Below are 17,485 nucleotides of genomic sequence, written 5' to 3' on the forward strand. Positions count from 1 at the left end.
ATTTAGCTTTTGTTTCTGTTCTGAATAAAGGAAGTAGCCTACAATCCCTAGTTTACCAATCCTGTACTGCAATCACTACTTCAATAGATACAAACTAAGTGATCCAAAAAATACAACATGTACAGTTGAAGTCAGACGTTTACATACACCTTGGTCAAATACATTTCAACTCAGTTTTTCACAATTCCTGACATTTAATAATGGTAAAAATGCTCTGTCTAAGGTCAGTTACGATCACCACTTTATTTTAAGAATGTGAAATGTCAGAATAATAGTAGAGAGAATGATTTATTTCAGCTTTTTATTTCTTTCATCATATTCCCAGTGGGTCAGACGTTTACATACACTCAATTAATATTTGGTAGCATTGCCTTTAAATTTCAGGAGTCAGGTTTGTAGGCCTCCTTGGTCGCACATGCTTTTTCAGTTCTGCCCACACATTGTCTGAGGATTGGAGGTCAGAGCTTTGTGATGGCCACTCCAATACCTTGACTTCGTTGTCCTTAAGCCATTTTGCCACAACTTTGGAAGTATGCTCGGGGGGTCATTGTCCATTTGGAAGACTCATTTGCGACCAAACTTTAACGTCCTGACTGATGTCTTGAGATGTTGCTTCAATATATCCACATAATTTTCCTACCTCATGAAGCCATCTATTTTGTGAAGTGCACCAGTCCCTCCTGCAGCCAAGCACCCCCACAACATGATGTTGCCACCCACATGCTTCACGGTCGGGATGGTGTTCTTCGGCTTGCAAGCCTCCCCCTTTTTCCTCTAAACATAACGATGGTCATTATGGCCAAACAGTTCTATTTTTGTTTCATCAGACCAGAGGACATTTCTCCAAAAGGTACGATCTTTGTCCCCATGGGCAGTTGCAAACCGTAGTCTGGCTTTTTTATGGCGGTTTTGGAGCAGTGGCTTCTTACTTGCTGAGCGGCCTTTCAAGTTATGTCGATATAGGACTCATTTTACTGTGGATATAGATACTTTTGTACCTGTTTCCTCCAGCATCTTCACAAGGTCCTTTGCTGTTGTTCTGGGATTGATTTGCACTTTTCGCGCAAAAGTACATTCATCTCTAGGAGACAGAACACGTCTCCTTCCTGAGCGGTGTGACGGCTGCGTGGTCCCATGGTGTTTATACTTGCTTACTATTGTTTGTACAGATGAATGTTTTACCTTCAGGCGTTTGGAAATTTTTCCCAAGGATAAACCAGACTTGTGGAGGTCCACAATTTATTTTCTGAGGTCTTGGCTGATTTCTTTTGATTTTCCCATGATGTCAAGCAAAGAGGCACGGAGTTTGAAGGGGGGCCTTGAAATACTTCCACAGGTACACCTCCAACAGAAGCTTCTAAAGCCATGACATAATTTTCTGGAATTGTCCAAGCTGTTTAAAGGCATAGTCAACTTAGTGTATGTAAACTTCTGACCCACTGGAATTGTGATAACAGTGAATTATAAGTGAAATAATCTGTCTGTAAACAATTGTTGGAAAAAGTACTTGCGTCATGCACAAAGTAGATGTCCTTACCGACTTGCCAAAACTATAATGTTTAAATGTACTGTTGAAGTCAGAAGTTTACATACACAAAAGGTTACATCCAACATAGGTTGGAGTCACTAAAACTAGATGTTCAACCACTCCACAAATGTATTGTTAAACTAAACACCTACAGTTGATGTACACTAAACAGGTACATTAAAAATAATGTAAACCGTTACCATGGCAACATGATGGGCAGCCATTACTGTCTAACAGCAATACAATCATTCTGATCCCACAAAGCAGACCTTGTGGTGTGGACACACAGTGTTCACTATTACAGAAATCCACCAATCCATCAGCAGGTGGGATATTGTTGGCCTCAACACCTGTTGGCCTCGCAGGTTTCATCAGATAGTTGAAATAAATGGTAGTCATCATCATAACTATAATCATAGTCATAAAGCCACCTTTATGCTCGCGCCAAACTGTCCTGCCATTTAGATTTACTGTCAATGTGCTGCTGAAGAGAGAGAGGAGGGTGAACACACACACAGATACAGTTCCCTGTGGGCACACCCACCCACACAGGTGTGTTCTACCTGAGAGCTCTACTCTGGCAGGCACAAAATGGCTCCCAACAGAAATGGCTGGGGGGGCTCTCATCAGAAATGGCTGGGGGGGCTCTCATCAGAAATGGCTGATGGGGGGGGCTCTCATCAGAAATGACTGAGGGGAGGCTCCCATCAGAAGTACACTGGTGAATTCTCAAGGGAGTACAAAGACACACACTGTACCACACACACAATACGGCAGGTGTGGAAGACAAATTAGATTCAATATGAATATAATCCCTCAACTTTCTAATATCGTCCAGAGAGATTAGCTGTTCACAACGTCTGACTTGTCGTTGAATGAGAAACTTACAAAATGTGCTCATTGCCATGTCTGTCATCATTCTTTAAATAAGCCACACCAGTGGAGGCTGGTGGGAAGAGCCACACGTGAGTTGGAATGAATCTGAGAGGAAAAAAGTAGCATGGTTTTGATGATAGTTTAATGGTGGTTTTGACTCAGAATGAATAACACCATCTAGTAATATTGTATAAGTGGCATGATACTGTGGTCTTTCTGTTCATATCACTGTGACCTGTGTAAATATGGACCACTGTAAGAAAAATAAAAAAAACAAGGTAACTATGACAACGCAAAGAAAAATAAAATGCATAAATTAAAAAATTAAAAAACAAGATGGTGAAAAAGTCTAATCTAGTCAGTAGTGACATATTCAAGTAAAAATGAAAGGAAAAATCAACTTTCTTTTCTAACACATTGGGTTTTAATAAAGTCGTAAAAGTTCTTCAACATAACATCACGCCGTCTTGATTCACAGCCGAGCTGCAGTCTCTCTCTAAACACACTGCTTTTGATCATCTTTGATTACAGAATCTGAATGAACATTTTGATGAAACAGTATATGCCAGGTGGTTTTGGTCAACACAGTCGTTTTTTAGGTATAACTGGTCATCTCTGGTACATAAAGACAGTAAAAACTAATCTGATGGGAGATACACAGCTCCACCTCTCTCCAGGTCATAACCTGTCTCTACAGTCACTGAGACTTGACTGATACAATGGACCCATTGAGATAACAGAAGTAGATACAGAACCACTTCCTCCTAGTCTTATACATCACCATGTGACATGCCAGGATTCCAACCTTTATTGAAAGCTTTTTAGATAGGTTTCCTTCCAATTGGCGACAGGTGTTTATGGGACTATTCAAAACAATCAGAAGAAACATGGACATTTCCCCACCAGAGACGAGTTTCCATCACACTGGATAAAAGTCTGTGTGTGATGGCAGAGCGCACATAAAAAATAACTTTTGTCGTTAAATTCTCACACGCGCTGAATAAAGAATACAAATAAAGTTAAATGGGCTTCCATTGCATTTGGGCTCCCGAGTGGCGCAGCGGTCTGAGACACTGCATCTCAGTGCAAGAGGCGTCACTGGTTCACCTGGTTCGAATCCGGGCTGTATCACATCCGGCCGTGATTGGGAGTCCCATAGGGTGGAGCACAATTGGCACAGAGTCATCTGGGTTTGACCGGCATTGTAAATAAGAATTTGTTCTGGAACTTGCCTAGTTAACATTTTCAACTCTACTGATGACTTTGTCACTACAAATTGCGTTGTATAGCAAATGTGCCCCACTCTGGTTTTGACACGCAGCTCACAGATGTGGGTAGGCCTATAGCCTACATGATGAGATTATTACGGGCAAAATATAAATCTTTTTTTCTTATTTGTCAAACGGCAGGGAAGCATCGATCATCATGTCACCAGAATAAAGCCCTTGATATTGAATGGTAAGGGGCATCATCAGGTCACCAGAATAAAGCCCTTGATATTGAATGGTAAGGAGCATCATCACTTTAGACTTTTACCACCCATCTCATATCCCATCTTGTCTAGCATATATTGTTTTGTCGACATTTGGACAAGTTCACTGACAAATTTGCCGTTTCCATCAGGTCTGTGGTGACATTTTCTTTCCCGACTCACATAAAGAGTTTGGATGGAAACCTGCTTAGTGTTGGAGTTATTCTCATTTCTGGGTAAAGGTGCAGAACACAAGGCACTAATATACCACATGCAGTGTAACGATAATGTACTATAATGTTGCAGCAACAAGGTGAGTTGTGGACCTATAGTTTATCTGAGAGATACTATCGGAAGACAGTAGAACAAGATCTCCACATTGCTCATCAAGACGACTCATTATCTACTTGGAATGTCAACAGACGTGTAAACAACAACAACAACAACAACAAAAGTGACACAAATCTCCCTTTGAGGTGCTGTAAAGGCATTGACAAGCCAACCGGTTGCTGTGACTCCTGATACAGTGTTGCTGTTGTATATTCTACTCAACTTCTCAGTGACCTCCAGAAAGAACAACAGTGAGAATATTAGCAACTAAAAAAAGTGTAGCAGCTCTCAAGTGAGTGAGTGAGTGAGTGAGTGAGTGAGTGAGTGAGTGTGTCTCAAGCAGTATAGCTCCGTAACGCTAAACCGTTCTAGTAGCGCCGACAGTGTTCTGTGAAGACACCGTGATACATGTTTATGCTACCTACCTAGCATAGGATAGCTATTCTACAGGTATTGTGGTTTACTGTGTATTAATCTAGTGTCCCAGTGTTGAGTCACAGAGGAAGTCCCCCTGCTTTTAGGGAAGTTTCTCTGGTCCTTCTTCTGGCTATGGCCTCCTGCTTCTTCCTCTCAATCTCCTCCTCCGTGCATCTCCCCGTCATCTGACTGTTGACAAACACTGAGAAACAAAATCAGATGACATGGAAATTAGGACTCTGAATGCAATTGACCCAACAGCCATCTATTTACCTCTTAGGAGGTCAGGGCTCTAAGAGTTAGCATAATATTAGAGCTAAGCTGACAAGTGGTGGATTATTGTTTTGCCTTTTTATGGGGTAAAAAGCTCACCTTTGTTGCCGATGGCGGCCGAGTCCGACAGATGTCTCTTGAACGATGACGCATGATGGGAATTTGAGTTTGGGAGGGTTCTCGCCGACACTGTCCGTGGCATGACTGACTTTGAGTTCTCCGCTTGGAAGGTTCTAACTCCAAGGGATCCTAGGCCAAATGTTCCACAGCCTGGAGCACCCTTCAGCTGGGTAAACTTGCCCAGACCCTCCCCGCTGCCTAGATGGTTCTGGGACGTGACTGTATGATGTCCGACCCAAACATTTCCTGCTTTCGCTGGAATGTTCCATCTCTGAAAGTGCACAGGGGTGCTGCTCCCATCTCCTGGTGCTGAGTTGGAGCGGCCAGAGGTGCAGGTGGTTGACTGTTTACTGCTAGGACCACCTACAGCCCTATCCATAGTCATAGACCCCTCTCTCACTGAGTTGGAGCGGCCAGATGTGCAGGTGGTTGACTGTTTACTGCTAGGACCACCTACAGCCGTATCCATAGTCACAGTCCCCTCTCTCACTGAGTTGGAGCGGCCAGACGTGCAGGTGGTTGACTGTTTACTGCTAGGACCACCTACAGCCGTATCCATAGTCACAGTCCCCTCTCTCGTTGCAGCCAGAGGGGCGGATGGAGGAGCTTTCGGTTTGCTCTCTTGGAAGCGGACCTCAGTGGTATCCGTGGTTACGGAGGCCTCCTTGGACAGGTGCTGACTGTTGGAGATCCTCTCCATGTCGTCACACACCTGATACAGCAGTTCGTCATCGTCACCTTCGTCGTCGTTCCAAAGCAACTCAGAGTCAAACAGGGACTGGAGGTCCTCCTCTGAGAGGTCTTTGAAAGCGGAGTCTGGGGCTGTGGTTCCACGTGAGGTTGGAGTTGTGGCTGTGCTCACCCCATCAGCCTTCCCTTCTGCAGAGTCTCTACTGGGGCCCCTACTCCCCACAGCCGCAGACACGCCGGGCCTGGGTCTCTCAGGCTGGGCCTCTCCAACAGTGAGGAACGGTCTGAGTGCTTCTTTGGTTGTCGGAGCCATATTCACCTGGAAACAAAGGTTGGGCTCCAGCAGGAAAGTGCTTCTGCTGGTGGGCTTGGGTTTAGGACATGGCCCAGTGAGGCCACCTCTGTTTGAGGGTTGAAGGTGTGTGCTTGTCCCCTTCCAGACAGAGTGAGAGGGCAGGCTGATAGGATTAGAGGTAGTAGAGGAGGGTGGTAGGGTCTTCTCTGTATCTGTCAGCAGCTGTGTGTGGTCTCTGTCAGTGCTCAGAGTCAGTGAGCTGCTGGGTTTGGGGGACAGCGTTTTCAGCCCCTCGGGATTCTGGGTCATCTCCAACACGATAGGGTCACTGAGAAGGTCATCATCCTCCCAGTCAAAGTCCTCGTCTTTCGCCACAGTCGTCATGGCGTTCCACTGTCCCACTTCCTCTTTACCAGTACGAGCCGATGAACCAGACGTGCTTCCCCCGCCAGGCTTGAACTCCGACTCTTTGACGAGGTCATCGGCAGTGAGACGGCTGACCTCAACTTGAACCTTGACCTCCTGAGGACAGGTGGAGGCGGTCGACCCTTGGCTGAGCCGTCCGGTGACTCGCTGCGTCGGCCCGTCGAACAGAGCGTTAAGCTCCGCCTCTACCTGCTGGGCTGATGACGACATTGTCGTCGGGCCCTTGGGTTCCTCCCCGTAGCGGTTGTTGTTTATGGTATTGTTTGTGTGTTCAGCGCTCCTCTTCTCTCGGTCCTGCTGGTGCATGTTGATGTCAAACTGCCTGGCCAGCTGCATCAAGTCCTCCACTGAGCTTTTCCTGTAGAGAGGAGAGGATGAAGTGACTGGATGAATGAACAAAAGGAAGGCATAATGAATATATTGAGGAACCTTTGAAGAAGCTAGTATAAGCACTATCAAAATATCTGAACACAAGAATGATCTGATTAAGAGAACTACTGGAAAAGACAAAACTATTGGACGAGAAATAAACCTTACACGTTTAAAATAAAAGGTTTTCAACCTGATTACACAAGTGATTTGTACAAGTTCACTCACCGAGTGGATCTCTTCCTTGCTTTGGGCGGGCGTACCTCTGGGGTACATGGGACAGCACTGTCCCCAATCCACTGGAGCAGAGGACTATCCACAGAGACATGCTGGGCATCCTGGAGCAGAAGACATGGATTACAACAGCTGGTTTGTGTGCTGTGACCGACCTGAAGCTCTGGGGGGGTACATTCTAGCCAGGGCCCAGGCTTTCACCTCCAGTGCTTCAAGAAGAACCAGATTTAGAATGTCTCTTTGCATCCACTGAAACAAACCAACACAGTAGAATGCGGTCTTTTACATTTTAATATAACGAGGCCTTTATATCCACAGTAACACATGATTCAAAAGCACGTTGGTGCCGCAGGGTGCATCTATTCATTTATCTTATGTCACTAGGCCAGTTAGTTAAGAACAAATTCCTGTTTACAATGACGGCCCTATACGCCCATCTATCAATGGACCTCAGTGACACGGTGAACATGTTTTATATACTGACCTTAGGGGCGATCCGATTGACAATGTCTGATATCTCAACAACTCTGGTGTTGCCGGGCCCTTCGCCTGGAGAATAAGGACAGCAACAGTTAAGCCTTCTGATGGCACATATACATAGTAACCACAAACACTTTGGGCACAAAGGCCACTAGCGGAAACTGTGAGTAGCCTGTGTGTAGGCTTTGTGGAGGATTGAAACACATGACCTCCTATCAACTGGCTTTGAGAAGAAGAACAAAAAGATGGGTGGATTGAGGATGACTCATGATGGTCTGATAGGTGTGAGGAGAATGAGGAAGAGGAGGAATGAAGGACAACGTTATGCTAATGTTAAAAAAATAGCTTCTATCTCAAGGCCATCAGACTGTTAAACAGCCACCACTAACATTGAGTGGCTGCTGCCAACACACTGACACTGACTCAACTCCAGCCACTTTAATAATGGGAATTGATGGGAAATGATGTAAAATATATCACTAGCCACTTTAAACAATGCTACCTAATATAATGTTTACATACCCTACATTATTCATCTCATATGTATACGTATATACTGTACTCTATATCATCTACTGCATCTTTATGTAATACATGTATCACTAGCCACTTTAACTATGCCACTTTGTTTACATACTCATCTCATATGTATATACTGCACTTGATACCATCTACTGTATGCCATCTACTGTATGCCTATGCCGCTCTGTACCATCACTCATTCATATATCTTTATGTACATATTCTTTATCCCCTTACACTTGTGTGTATAAGACAGTAGTTTTGGAATTGTTAGTTAGATTACTTGTTGGTTATTACTGCATTGTCGGAACTAGAAGCACAAGCATTTCGCTACACTCGCATTAACATCTGCTAACCATGTGTATGTGACAAATAAAATTTGATTTGATTTAAAGCTAAATCAGCCTTTTCATCAAGTGACTTAACAACATACCACTTCTAGCAGGAGTCGGTGATGCCGGGTCCCATATGATGTCTTGTAAAATATCTCCATCCCCGGGGGAATCAGCAGTGTTGTTTAAACCCGTGTATCTGCCCCTCGCTCGTCGTTTGGGGGTCTCCAGATCTGGTGGGAACGAGACAAACTGTAAGGTCACTAGACATACTAAATAGGTGAACAACAAAATGGGGTCTACCTGGTCACGCATGAGTACAATAGGGAGAGCATCAGCGCGTGTGTTTGACTAGGGGCTAGTGCATTGTTCAGTTATGCATGGAGCCATGTCATCGTGGAATGCTCTGCCACCAGAGGTTACTCAGGGAAAAAGTCTGTTTAGCTTTAAAAAATATATTTATATATATATATCACAGCACCTCTCCTCTTTCTGAAGATTATATATATATATACTTTTTTTATTTAACAAGGCAAGTCAGTTTAAGAACAAATTATTATTTACAATGACGGCCGACCCCGGCCAAACCCTAATGACGCTGGGCCAATTGTGCGCCGCCTTATGGAACTCCCAATCACGGCTGGTTGTGATACAGCCTGGAATCTAATCTGTAGTGACGCCTCTAGCACTGAAGATGCAGTGCCTCAGAACGCTGTGATACAGCCTGGAATGGAACCAGGGTCTGTAGTGACGCCTCTAGCACTGAAGATACAGTTCCTTAGACCGCTGTGATACAGTCTGGAATCTAATCTGTAGTGACGCCTCTAGCACTGAAGATGCAGTGCCTTAGACCGCTGTGATACAGCCTGGAATCTAATCTGTAGTGACGCCTCTACCACTGAAGATGCAGTGCCTCAGACTGCTGTGATACAGCCTGGATTGGAACAAGGGTCTGTAGTGACACCTCTACCACTGAAGATGCAGTGCCTCAGACTGCTGCACCACTCGGGAGGCCCAAAATCTCATCTAACTGTATATAAGAATATGAATATGTATACATTAATAGTGTGTAAATAGTAAATATTAATAGTGTGTAAATAGTATTTTTGTTGTCTCTATGTGTCTTTCTAATATATAACTCTTATTATGTTTTATATTTGTATATAATGCCTTTGGCTATAACTGTTTTGTACTTTGTAATTTATTTGTAAGGTACTCAGGAAGAGTAGCTGCGGCATTTACTGTAGTTAATTAAAGGTTCAAATGAAAAAGCTAATGGGGATCCTAATAAACAAAACCAACGAGGAATCACATCAGATCTATACATTGCATTTCTATCTGCAACGTTGAAGAACGTTTGGCAACTGAACGTGGCCCTGGCTAGCTACGTCTATGCCCAGCTAATTAACGTTAGAGCTGTTTATCCTGCAACCTACACGGACGTTTGCCAGTTAGCTATTGAGTCTAGATGTTGTTAGCTACCCAACTAGCTGGTTAGCAATACCATTCCCGTGCACTTTTAGCAACCATCTTACCTTTAGAACGAGTATGTGGTGACTTCCTGACAGAAGGTGAAGATTGGGGTGTCAGTTTCTGACTTTTACCCGATTTGTTTGTTCTCAGCCTTTTTTGTGAAAATGTGGAACCATGACTCCAGATTTCACTTAAGTCATTTGAGCCAGTGTTATGATCGTGCTTTCTTGGATTTGGCATATTTCGCCGTCAGTTTTCTTGTTCATCATTTGACTTGACCATTTAAACGCAAATCGAATCGTTTGTCATTATCCGATTGCTTATCTTCGTGGGTAAAAGTGTGCGGTGTTTGTGTTCAGCACGTACGCCGCCATGATGTTGTGTGACGTCACGCCAAAACGCATAAACCTGATTGGTTAATAGCGCCTTACCCGCTCCCTCTGCAAAAGTGAAGTTGCCCCCAGACACTGAACTGAGATCAGTTTTTCGATTTCACTCACTTTTTGTAACCTAAGAGTCATGGCAACTAGGATGTTTACTAGTTGTATTTACAAGTGATGCTGAAATATGTTAGAACACGGACCTGCTTTGTTTATCAGGACGTTTTGGAAGTTTATTTGTAATAGTCCATATGTATTAAATACAGTAAATCAAAGTTTATTTGTCACGTGCGCTGAATACAACAGGTGTAGTAGACCTTACAGTGAAATGCTGAATACAACAGGTGTAGTAGACCTTACAGTGAAATGCTGAATACAACAGGTGTAGTAGACCTCACAGTGAAATGCTGAATACAACAGGTGTAGTAGACCTGACAGTGAAATGCTGAATACAACAGGTGTAGTAGACCTCACAGTGAAATGCTGAATACAACAGGTGTAGTAGACCTTACAGTGAAATGCTGAATACAACAGGTGTAGTAGACCTTACAGTGAAATGCTGAATACAACAGGTGTAGTAGACCTGACAGTGAAATGCTGAATACAACAGGTGTAGTAGACCTCACAGTGAAATGCTGAATACAACAGGTGTAGTAGACCTTACCGTGAAATGCTGAATACAACAGGTGTAGGTAGACCTTACAGTGAAATGCTGAATACAACAGGTGTAGTAGACCTTACAGTGAAATGCTGAATACAACAGGTGTAGGTAGACCTTACAGTGAAATGCTGAATACAACAGGTGTAGGTAGACCTTACAGTGAAACGCTGAATACAACAGGTGTAGGTAGACCTTACAGTGAAATGCTGAATACAACAGGTGTAGGTAGACCTTACAGTGAAACGCTGAATACAACAGGTGTAGGTAGACCTTACAGTGAAATGCTGAATACAACAGGTGTAGTAGACCTTACAGTGAAATGCTGAATACAACAGGTGTAGGTTGACCTTACCGTGAAATGCTGAATACAACAGGTGTAGGTAGACCTTACAGTGAAATGCTGAATACAACAGGTGTAGGTAGACCTTACAGTGAAATGCTGAATACAACAGGTGTAGGTAGACCTTACAGTGAAATGCTGAATACAACAGGTGTAGTAGACCTTACAGTGAAATGCTGAATACAACAGGTGTAGTAGACCTTACAGTGAAATGCTGAATACAACAGGTGTAGGTTGACCTTACAGTGAAATGCTGAATACAACAGGTGTAGTAGACCTTACAGTGAAATGCTGAATACAACAGGTGTAGGTAGACCTTACAGTGAAATGCTGAATACAACAGGTGTAGGTAGACCTTACAGTGAAATGCTGAATACAACAGGTGTAGTAGACCTTACAGTGAAATGCTGAATACAACAGGTGTAGTAGACCTTACAGTGAAATGCTGAATACAACAGGTGTAGTAGACCTTACAGTGAAATGCTGAATACAAGAGGTGTAGTAGACCTTACAGTGAAATGCTGAATACAACAGGTGTAGTAGACCTTACAGTGAAATGCTGAATACAAGAGGTGTAGTAGACCTTACAGTGAAATGCTGAATACAACAGGTGTAGTAGACCTTACAGTGAAATGCTGAATACAACAGGTGTGGTAGACCTGACAGTGAAATGCTGAATACAACAGGTGTAGTAGACCTTACAGTGAAATGCTGAATACAACAGGTGTAGTAGACCTTACAGTGAAATGCTGAATACAACAGATGTGGTAGACCTGACAGTGAAATGCTGAATACAACAGGTGTAGTAGACCTTACAGTGAAATGCTGAATACAACAGGTGTAGTAGACCTTACAGTGAAATGCTTACTTACAGGCTCTTACCAACAGTGCAAAAAATGTGTTAGGTGAACAATAGGTAAGTAAAGAAATAAAACAACAGTAAAAAGACAGTGAAAGATAACAGCAGTGAGGCTATATACAGTAGAGAGGCTACATACATACAGTAGAGAGGCTATACACAGTAGTACACACTACTGCCCTAAATGTTTACATTCAGAATCACAGAGGACATCCTATCAAAAAATGATTTTTCTTTCTTTATATTTGTATATAATTGGTTGTTACAGTGAAATGCTGAATACAACAAACCTTACAGTGAAATGCTTACTTACAGGCTCTAACCAATGGTGCAAAAAAATTTATTAGCTGAAGAATAGGTTATTAAAGAAATAAAAACAACAGTAAAAACAATAGCGAGGCTACATACAGACACCAGTTAGTCAGGCTGATTGAGGTAGTATGTACATGTAGATATGGTTAAAGTAACTGTGCATATATGATGAACAGAGAGTAGCAGCAGCGTAAAAGAGGGGTTGGCGGGTGGCAGGACACAATGCAGATAGCCCGGTTAGCCAATGTGCGGGAGCACTGGTTGGTCGGGCCAATTGAGGTAGTATGTACATATGTACATGAATATATAGTTAAAGTGACTGTGCATATATGATAAACAGAGAGTAGCAGCAGTGTAAAAAGAGGGGTTGGGGGGGAGGAACACAATGCAAATAGTCTGTGTAGCCATTTGATTACCTGTTCAGGAGTCTTATGGCTTGGGGGGTAAAACTGTTGAGAAGCCTTCTTGTCCTAGACTTGGCGCTCCGGTACCGCTTGCCATGCGGTTGTAGAGAGAACAGTCTATGGCATTCCTCTGATATCGCCTGGTGTATAAGTCCTGGATGGCAGGCAGCTTAGCCCCAGTGATGTACTGGGCCGCACGCACTACCCTCTGTAGTGACTTGCGGTCGGAGGCCAAGCAATTGCCGTACCAGGCAGTGATGCAACCTGCTCTCGATGTTGCAGCTGTAGAAGCTTTTGAGGATCTCAGGACTCATGCCAAATCTTTTTAGTTTCCTGAGGGGGAATAGGTTTTGTCGTGCCCTCTTCACGACTGTCTTGGTGTGTTTGGACCGTTCTAGTTTGTTGGTGATGTGGACACCAAGGAACTTGAAGCTCTCAACCTGCTCCACTACAGCCCCGTCGATGAGAATGGGGGCGTACTCGGTCCTACTTTTCCTGTAGTCCACAATCATCTCCGTAGTGTCGGTTACGTTGAGGGATAGGTTGTTATTCTAGCACCACCCTGTCAGGTCTCTGACCTCCTCCCTATAGGCTGTCTCGTCGTTGTTGTGTCATCTGCAAACTTAATGATGATGTTGGAGTCGTACCGGGCCATGCAGTCGTGGGTGAACAGGGAGTACAGGAGGGGGCTGAGCACGCACCCCTGGGGGGATCCAGTGTTGAGGATCAGCGTGGCAGATGTGTTGCTACCTACCCTCACCACCTGGGGGCGGCCTGTCAGGAAGTCCAGGATCCTGTTGCAGAGGGAGGTGTTTAGTCCCAGGATCCTTAGCTTAGTGATGAGCTTTGAGGGCACTATGGTGTTGAACGCTGAGCTGTACTCAATGAATAGCATTCTCACATAGGTGTTCCTTTTGTCCAGGTGGAAAAGGGCAGTGTGGAGTGCAGTAGGGATTGCATCATCTGTGGATCTGTTAGGGCGGTATGCAAATTGGAGTGGTTCTAGGGTTTCTGGTGGTGTTGATGTGAGCCATTACCAGCCTTTCAAAGCACTTCATGGCTACGGACGTGAGTGCTACGGGTCTGTAGTCATTTAGGCAGGTTGCCTTTGTGTTCTTGGGCACAGGTACTACGGTGGTCTGCTTGAAACATATTGGTATTACAGACTCAATCAGGGACATGTTGAAAAGGTCAGTGAAGACACCTGCCAGTTGGTCAACACATGCCCGGAGCACACGTCCTGGTAATCCGTCTGGCCCCGCAGCCTTGTGTATGTTGACCTGTTTAAAGGTCTTACTCACTTCGGCTACGGAGAGCGTGATCACACAGTCGTCCGGAACAGTTGATGCTCTCATGCATGCCTCAGTGTTGCTTACCTCGAAGCGATCATAGAAGTGATTTAGCTCGTTTGTTAGGCTCGTGTCACTGGGCAGCTCGCGGCTGTGCTTCCCTTTATAATCTGTAATAGTTTGCAAGCCCTGCCACATAAGACGAGCGTCGGAGCCGGTGTAGTAGGATTCAATCTTAGCCCTGTATTGACGCTTTGCCTGTTCACCATCTCACCAGAGCTCTCAAAATAATAACAGCATTTTAAAACAGATGGAAAGTTCAGGAAGATACATAAAATATCCAACAACAGAACAAGACTGTGTCATATGCAATCAGCCATAGAGTGAAACTTTACACTACCTGGCTCTTTAAAGTGATAACTCAACCAAATGCCTCATTTACTTTTTTGGCACTTAAGCTGACTGTCCCGCATGTCATCAGCTTTGGGAAGTGATTCTCCACTCATCTGTACCCAACCCCTCCGATACACTTGAAGCCCTGGGCCCATATCCACAAAACTCCTTAATCATTAGGATCTAAAAGGCGATACTGATCCTAGATCAGCTCTCCTACTCTGAGAGGCTTTGTGGATACGGGCCCAGGGCTGTTTGCTCTGAATCTCTATGCAAACATGGTGGTAATGTGTCACTTCCCTCATCACACTGATGTGGAGACATGACCCTTTCCTGGTGGGGTCCAACACTGACTGTTAAGGTCACACTCTCTTTAGACCGATTGTGTATGTGTGTGTGTGTGTGTGTGTGTGTGTGTGCGTGCGTGCGTGCGTGTGTGTGTGTGGTGTGTGTGTGTGTGTGTGTGGTGTATCAGAGGGGTTGGTAGAGATGAAGACCATTCTCCATCTCTGGATAGTAAAGTATTCTTCTAGATCCAGGTTAGATAAGTCTGGAGTGTATGTAAAAGCTGATAGGAAAAATCTATATGGATAAATATTATATTAGTCAAAACTTGACCTAAATTAACCTAAAATCAATTTTTTCGAGGGGTATTTTCTTTCCAGTTTTATTATCAAGACAGATCTAAGGTTGATATATACTGCATTAGATCATTCAGTATAGTAGCCTAACCTGTGTGTTCAGCAGATATAGTTGGGTTATAGTTGGGTTAGATTTGGGGTCAGATATAGTTGGGTTAGGGTTGGGGTCGATATAGTTGGGTTATGTTGGGGCGGCAGGGTAGCCTAGTGGTTAGAGCATTGGACTAGTAAGCGAAAGGTTTCATGTTCAAATCCCCGAGCTGACAAGGTACTGTCGTTCTGCCCACCGTCATTGAAAATAAGAATTTGTTCTTAACTGACTTGCCTGGTTAAATAAAGGTACAAAATAATTGGTTTAGTCAGATATAGTTGGGTTAGGGTCAGATAGAGTTGGGTTAGGGTCAGATTTAGTTGGGTTAGGTTTAGGGTCAGATATAGTTGGGTTAGGACCAGATATAATTGGGTTAGGGTCAGATATAGTTGGGGTTCGATATAGTTGGTTTAGGGTTATATATTGTTAAAGTTAGTGTCAGATAGAGTTGGGTTAGGGTTAGGGTTCGATATAGTTGGTTTAGGGTCATATATAGTTAGAGTCAGGGTCAGATATATTTGGGTTGGGGTTAGATATAGTTGGGTTAGGGTTTGGGTCAGATATAGTTGGGTTAGGGTTAGGGTCAGATATAGTTGGGTTAGGTTTAGGGTCAGATATGGTTGGGTTAGGGTCAGATATAATTGGGTTGGGGTTAGATATAGTTGGGTTAGGGTTTGGGTCAGATATAGTTGGGTTAGGGTTAGGGTCAGATATAGTTGGGTTAGGTTTAGGGTCAGATATCATTGGGTTGGGGTCAGATATCGTTGGGTTAGTGTCAGATATATTTAGGTCAGGTCTAGGGTCAGATAGAGTTGGGTTAGGGTTGGGGTTCGATATAGTTGGTTTAGGGTTATATATAGTTAGGGTCAGGGTCAGATATAGTTGGGTAAGGGTCAGATAGAGTTGGGTTCAGGTCAGATATATTTGAGTTGGGGTTAGCATCAGATATAGTTGTGTTAGGGTCAGACATAGTTGGGTTAGGGTCAGATGTAGTTTTGTTCGGGTCAGAAATATTTGGGTTAGGGTCAGATATAGTTGGGTTAGAGTCAGGTATAGTTGGCTTAGGTCTAGGGTCAGATATGGTTGGGTTAGGGTCAGATATAGTTGGGTTAGGGTTAGATGTTGTTGGGTTATGGTTAGGGTCAGATTTTTTTTGTATTTTTTTTATCTTTATTTAACCAGGCAAGTCAGTTAAGAACAAATTCTTATTTTCAATGACGGCCTGGGAACAGTGAACTGCCTGTTCAGGGGCAGAACGACAGATTTGTACCTTGTCAGCTCGGGGGTTTGAACTCGCAACCTTCCGGTTGCGGTTAGGGTCAGATATAGTTGGGTTAGGGTCAGATATAGTTGGGTTAGGGTCAGATATAGTTGGGTTAGGGTCAGATATAGTTGGGTTAGGGTCAGATATAGTTGGGTTAGGGTCAGATATAGTTGGGTTAGGGTCAGATATAGTTGGGTTAGGGTCAGATATAGTTGGGTTGGGGTCAGATATAGTTGGGTTGGGGTCAGATATAGTTGGGTTAGGGTCAGATGTAGTTGGGCTGGGGTCAGATATAGTTGGGTTAGGGTCAGATGTAGTTGGGTTGGGGTCAGATATAGTTGGGTTAGGGTCAGATATAGTTGGGTTAGGGTCAGATATAGTTGGGTTAGGGTCAGATATAGTTGGGTTAGGGTCAGATATAGTTAGGTTAGGGTCAGATATAGTTGGGTTAGGGTCAGATATAGTTGGGTTAGGGTCAGATATAGTTGGGTTAGGGTCAGATATAGTTGGGTTAGGGTCAGATGTAATTGTGTTAGGGTCAGATATAGTTGGGTTAGGGTCAGATATAGTTGGGTTAGGGTCAGATATAGTTAGGTTAGGGTCAGATATAGTTGGGTTAGGGTCAGATATAGTTGGGTTAGGGTCAGATATAGTTGGGTTAGTGTTTGATGTAGTTGGTTTAGGGTTATATATTTAAAGGTAGGGTCAGATGTAATTGGGTTAGGGTCAGATATAGTTGGGTTAGTGTTTGATGTAGTTGGTTTAGGGTTATATATTTAAAGGTAGGGTCAGATATAGTTGGGTTAGGGTCAGATATAGTTGGGTTAGGGTCAGATATAGTTGGGTTAGGGTCAGATATAGTTGGGTTAGGGTCAGATATAGTTGTGTTAGGGTCAGATATAGTTGAACATTTGGTTAATCCCAATGAGCTTTGAAATATTTTATGCTGCCCTCATTTAGTGAGACACACACACACACACACACACACACACACACACACACACACACACACACA

At 43.7% G+C, this 17,485-nt stretch overlaps 1 protein-coding gene across 1 annotated transcript; it reads right to left on the reverse strand.

Annotated features, from left to right (window-relative positions):
• Positions 1 to 2,524: 2,524 nt before the first annotated feature.
• LOC110508022 (ewing's tumor-associated antigen 1) lies at positions 2,525 to 10,236 on the reverse strand. The gene is made up of 6 exons (XM_036973288.1): positions 9,899 to 10,236; positions 8,465 to 8,596; positions 7,514 to 7,578; positions 7,024 to 7,133; positions 4,995 to 6,784; positions 2,525 to 4,824 (listed from the first exon to the last, which is right to left on the reverse strand). Exons 1-6 carry the CDS (start codon positions 10,074 to 10,076, stop codon positions 4,700 to 4,702), a joined length of 2,400 nt encoding a protein of 799 aa, XP_036829183.1. The 5' UTR covers positions 10,077 to 10,236; the 3' UTR covers positions 2,525 to 4,699.
• Between the last annotated feature and the right edge of the window lie 7,249 nt (positions 10,237 to 17,485).

The sequence above is a fragment of the Oncorhynchus mykiss genome, unplaced genomic scaffold (genome assembly GCF_013265735.2).
Source record: "Oncorhynchus mykiss isolate Arlee unplaced genomic scaffold, USDA_OmykA_1.1 un_scaffold_228, whole genome shotgun sequence".
Classification (NCBI taxonomy): Eukaryota; Metazoa; Chordata; class Actinopteri; order Salmoniformes; family Salmonidae; genus Oncorhynchus; species Oncorhynchus mykiss.

Excerpts from the sequence above, each read along its gene's own strand:
- LOC110508022 (XM_036973288.1), bottom strand. The coding sequence starts at position 10,076 with ATGCCAAATCCAAGAAAGCACGATCATAACACTGGCTCAAATGACTTA. Across the intron at positions 8,597-9,898 it reads ACCACATACTCGTTCTAAAG|ATCTGGAGACCCCCAAACGA; the intron begins GTAAGATGGTTG and ends CGTTCCCACCAG. Across the intron at positions 4,825-4,994 it reads GGCCGCCATCGGCAACAAAG|TGTTTGTCAACAGTCAGATG; the intron begins GTGAGCTTTTTA and ends TTTGTTTCTCAG.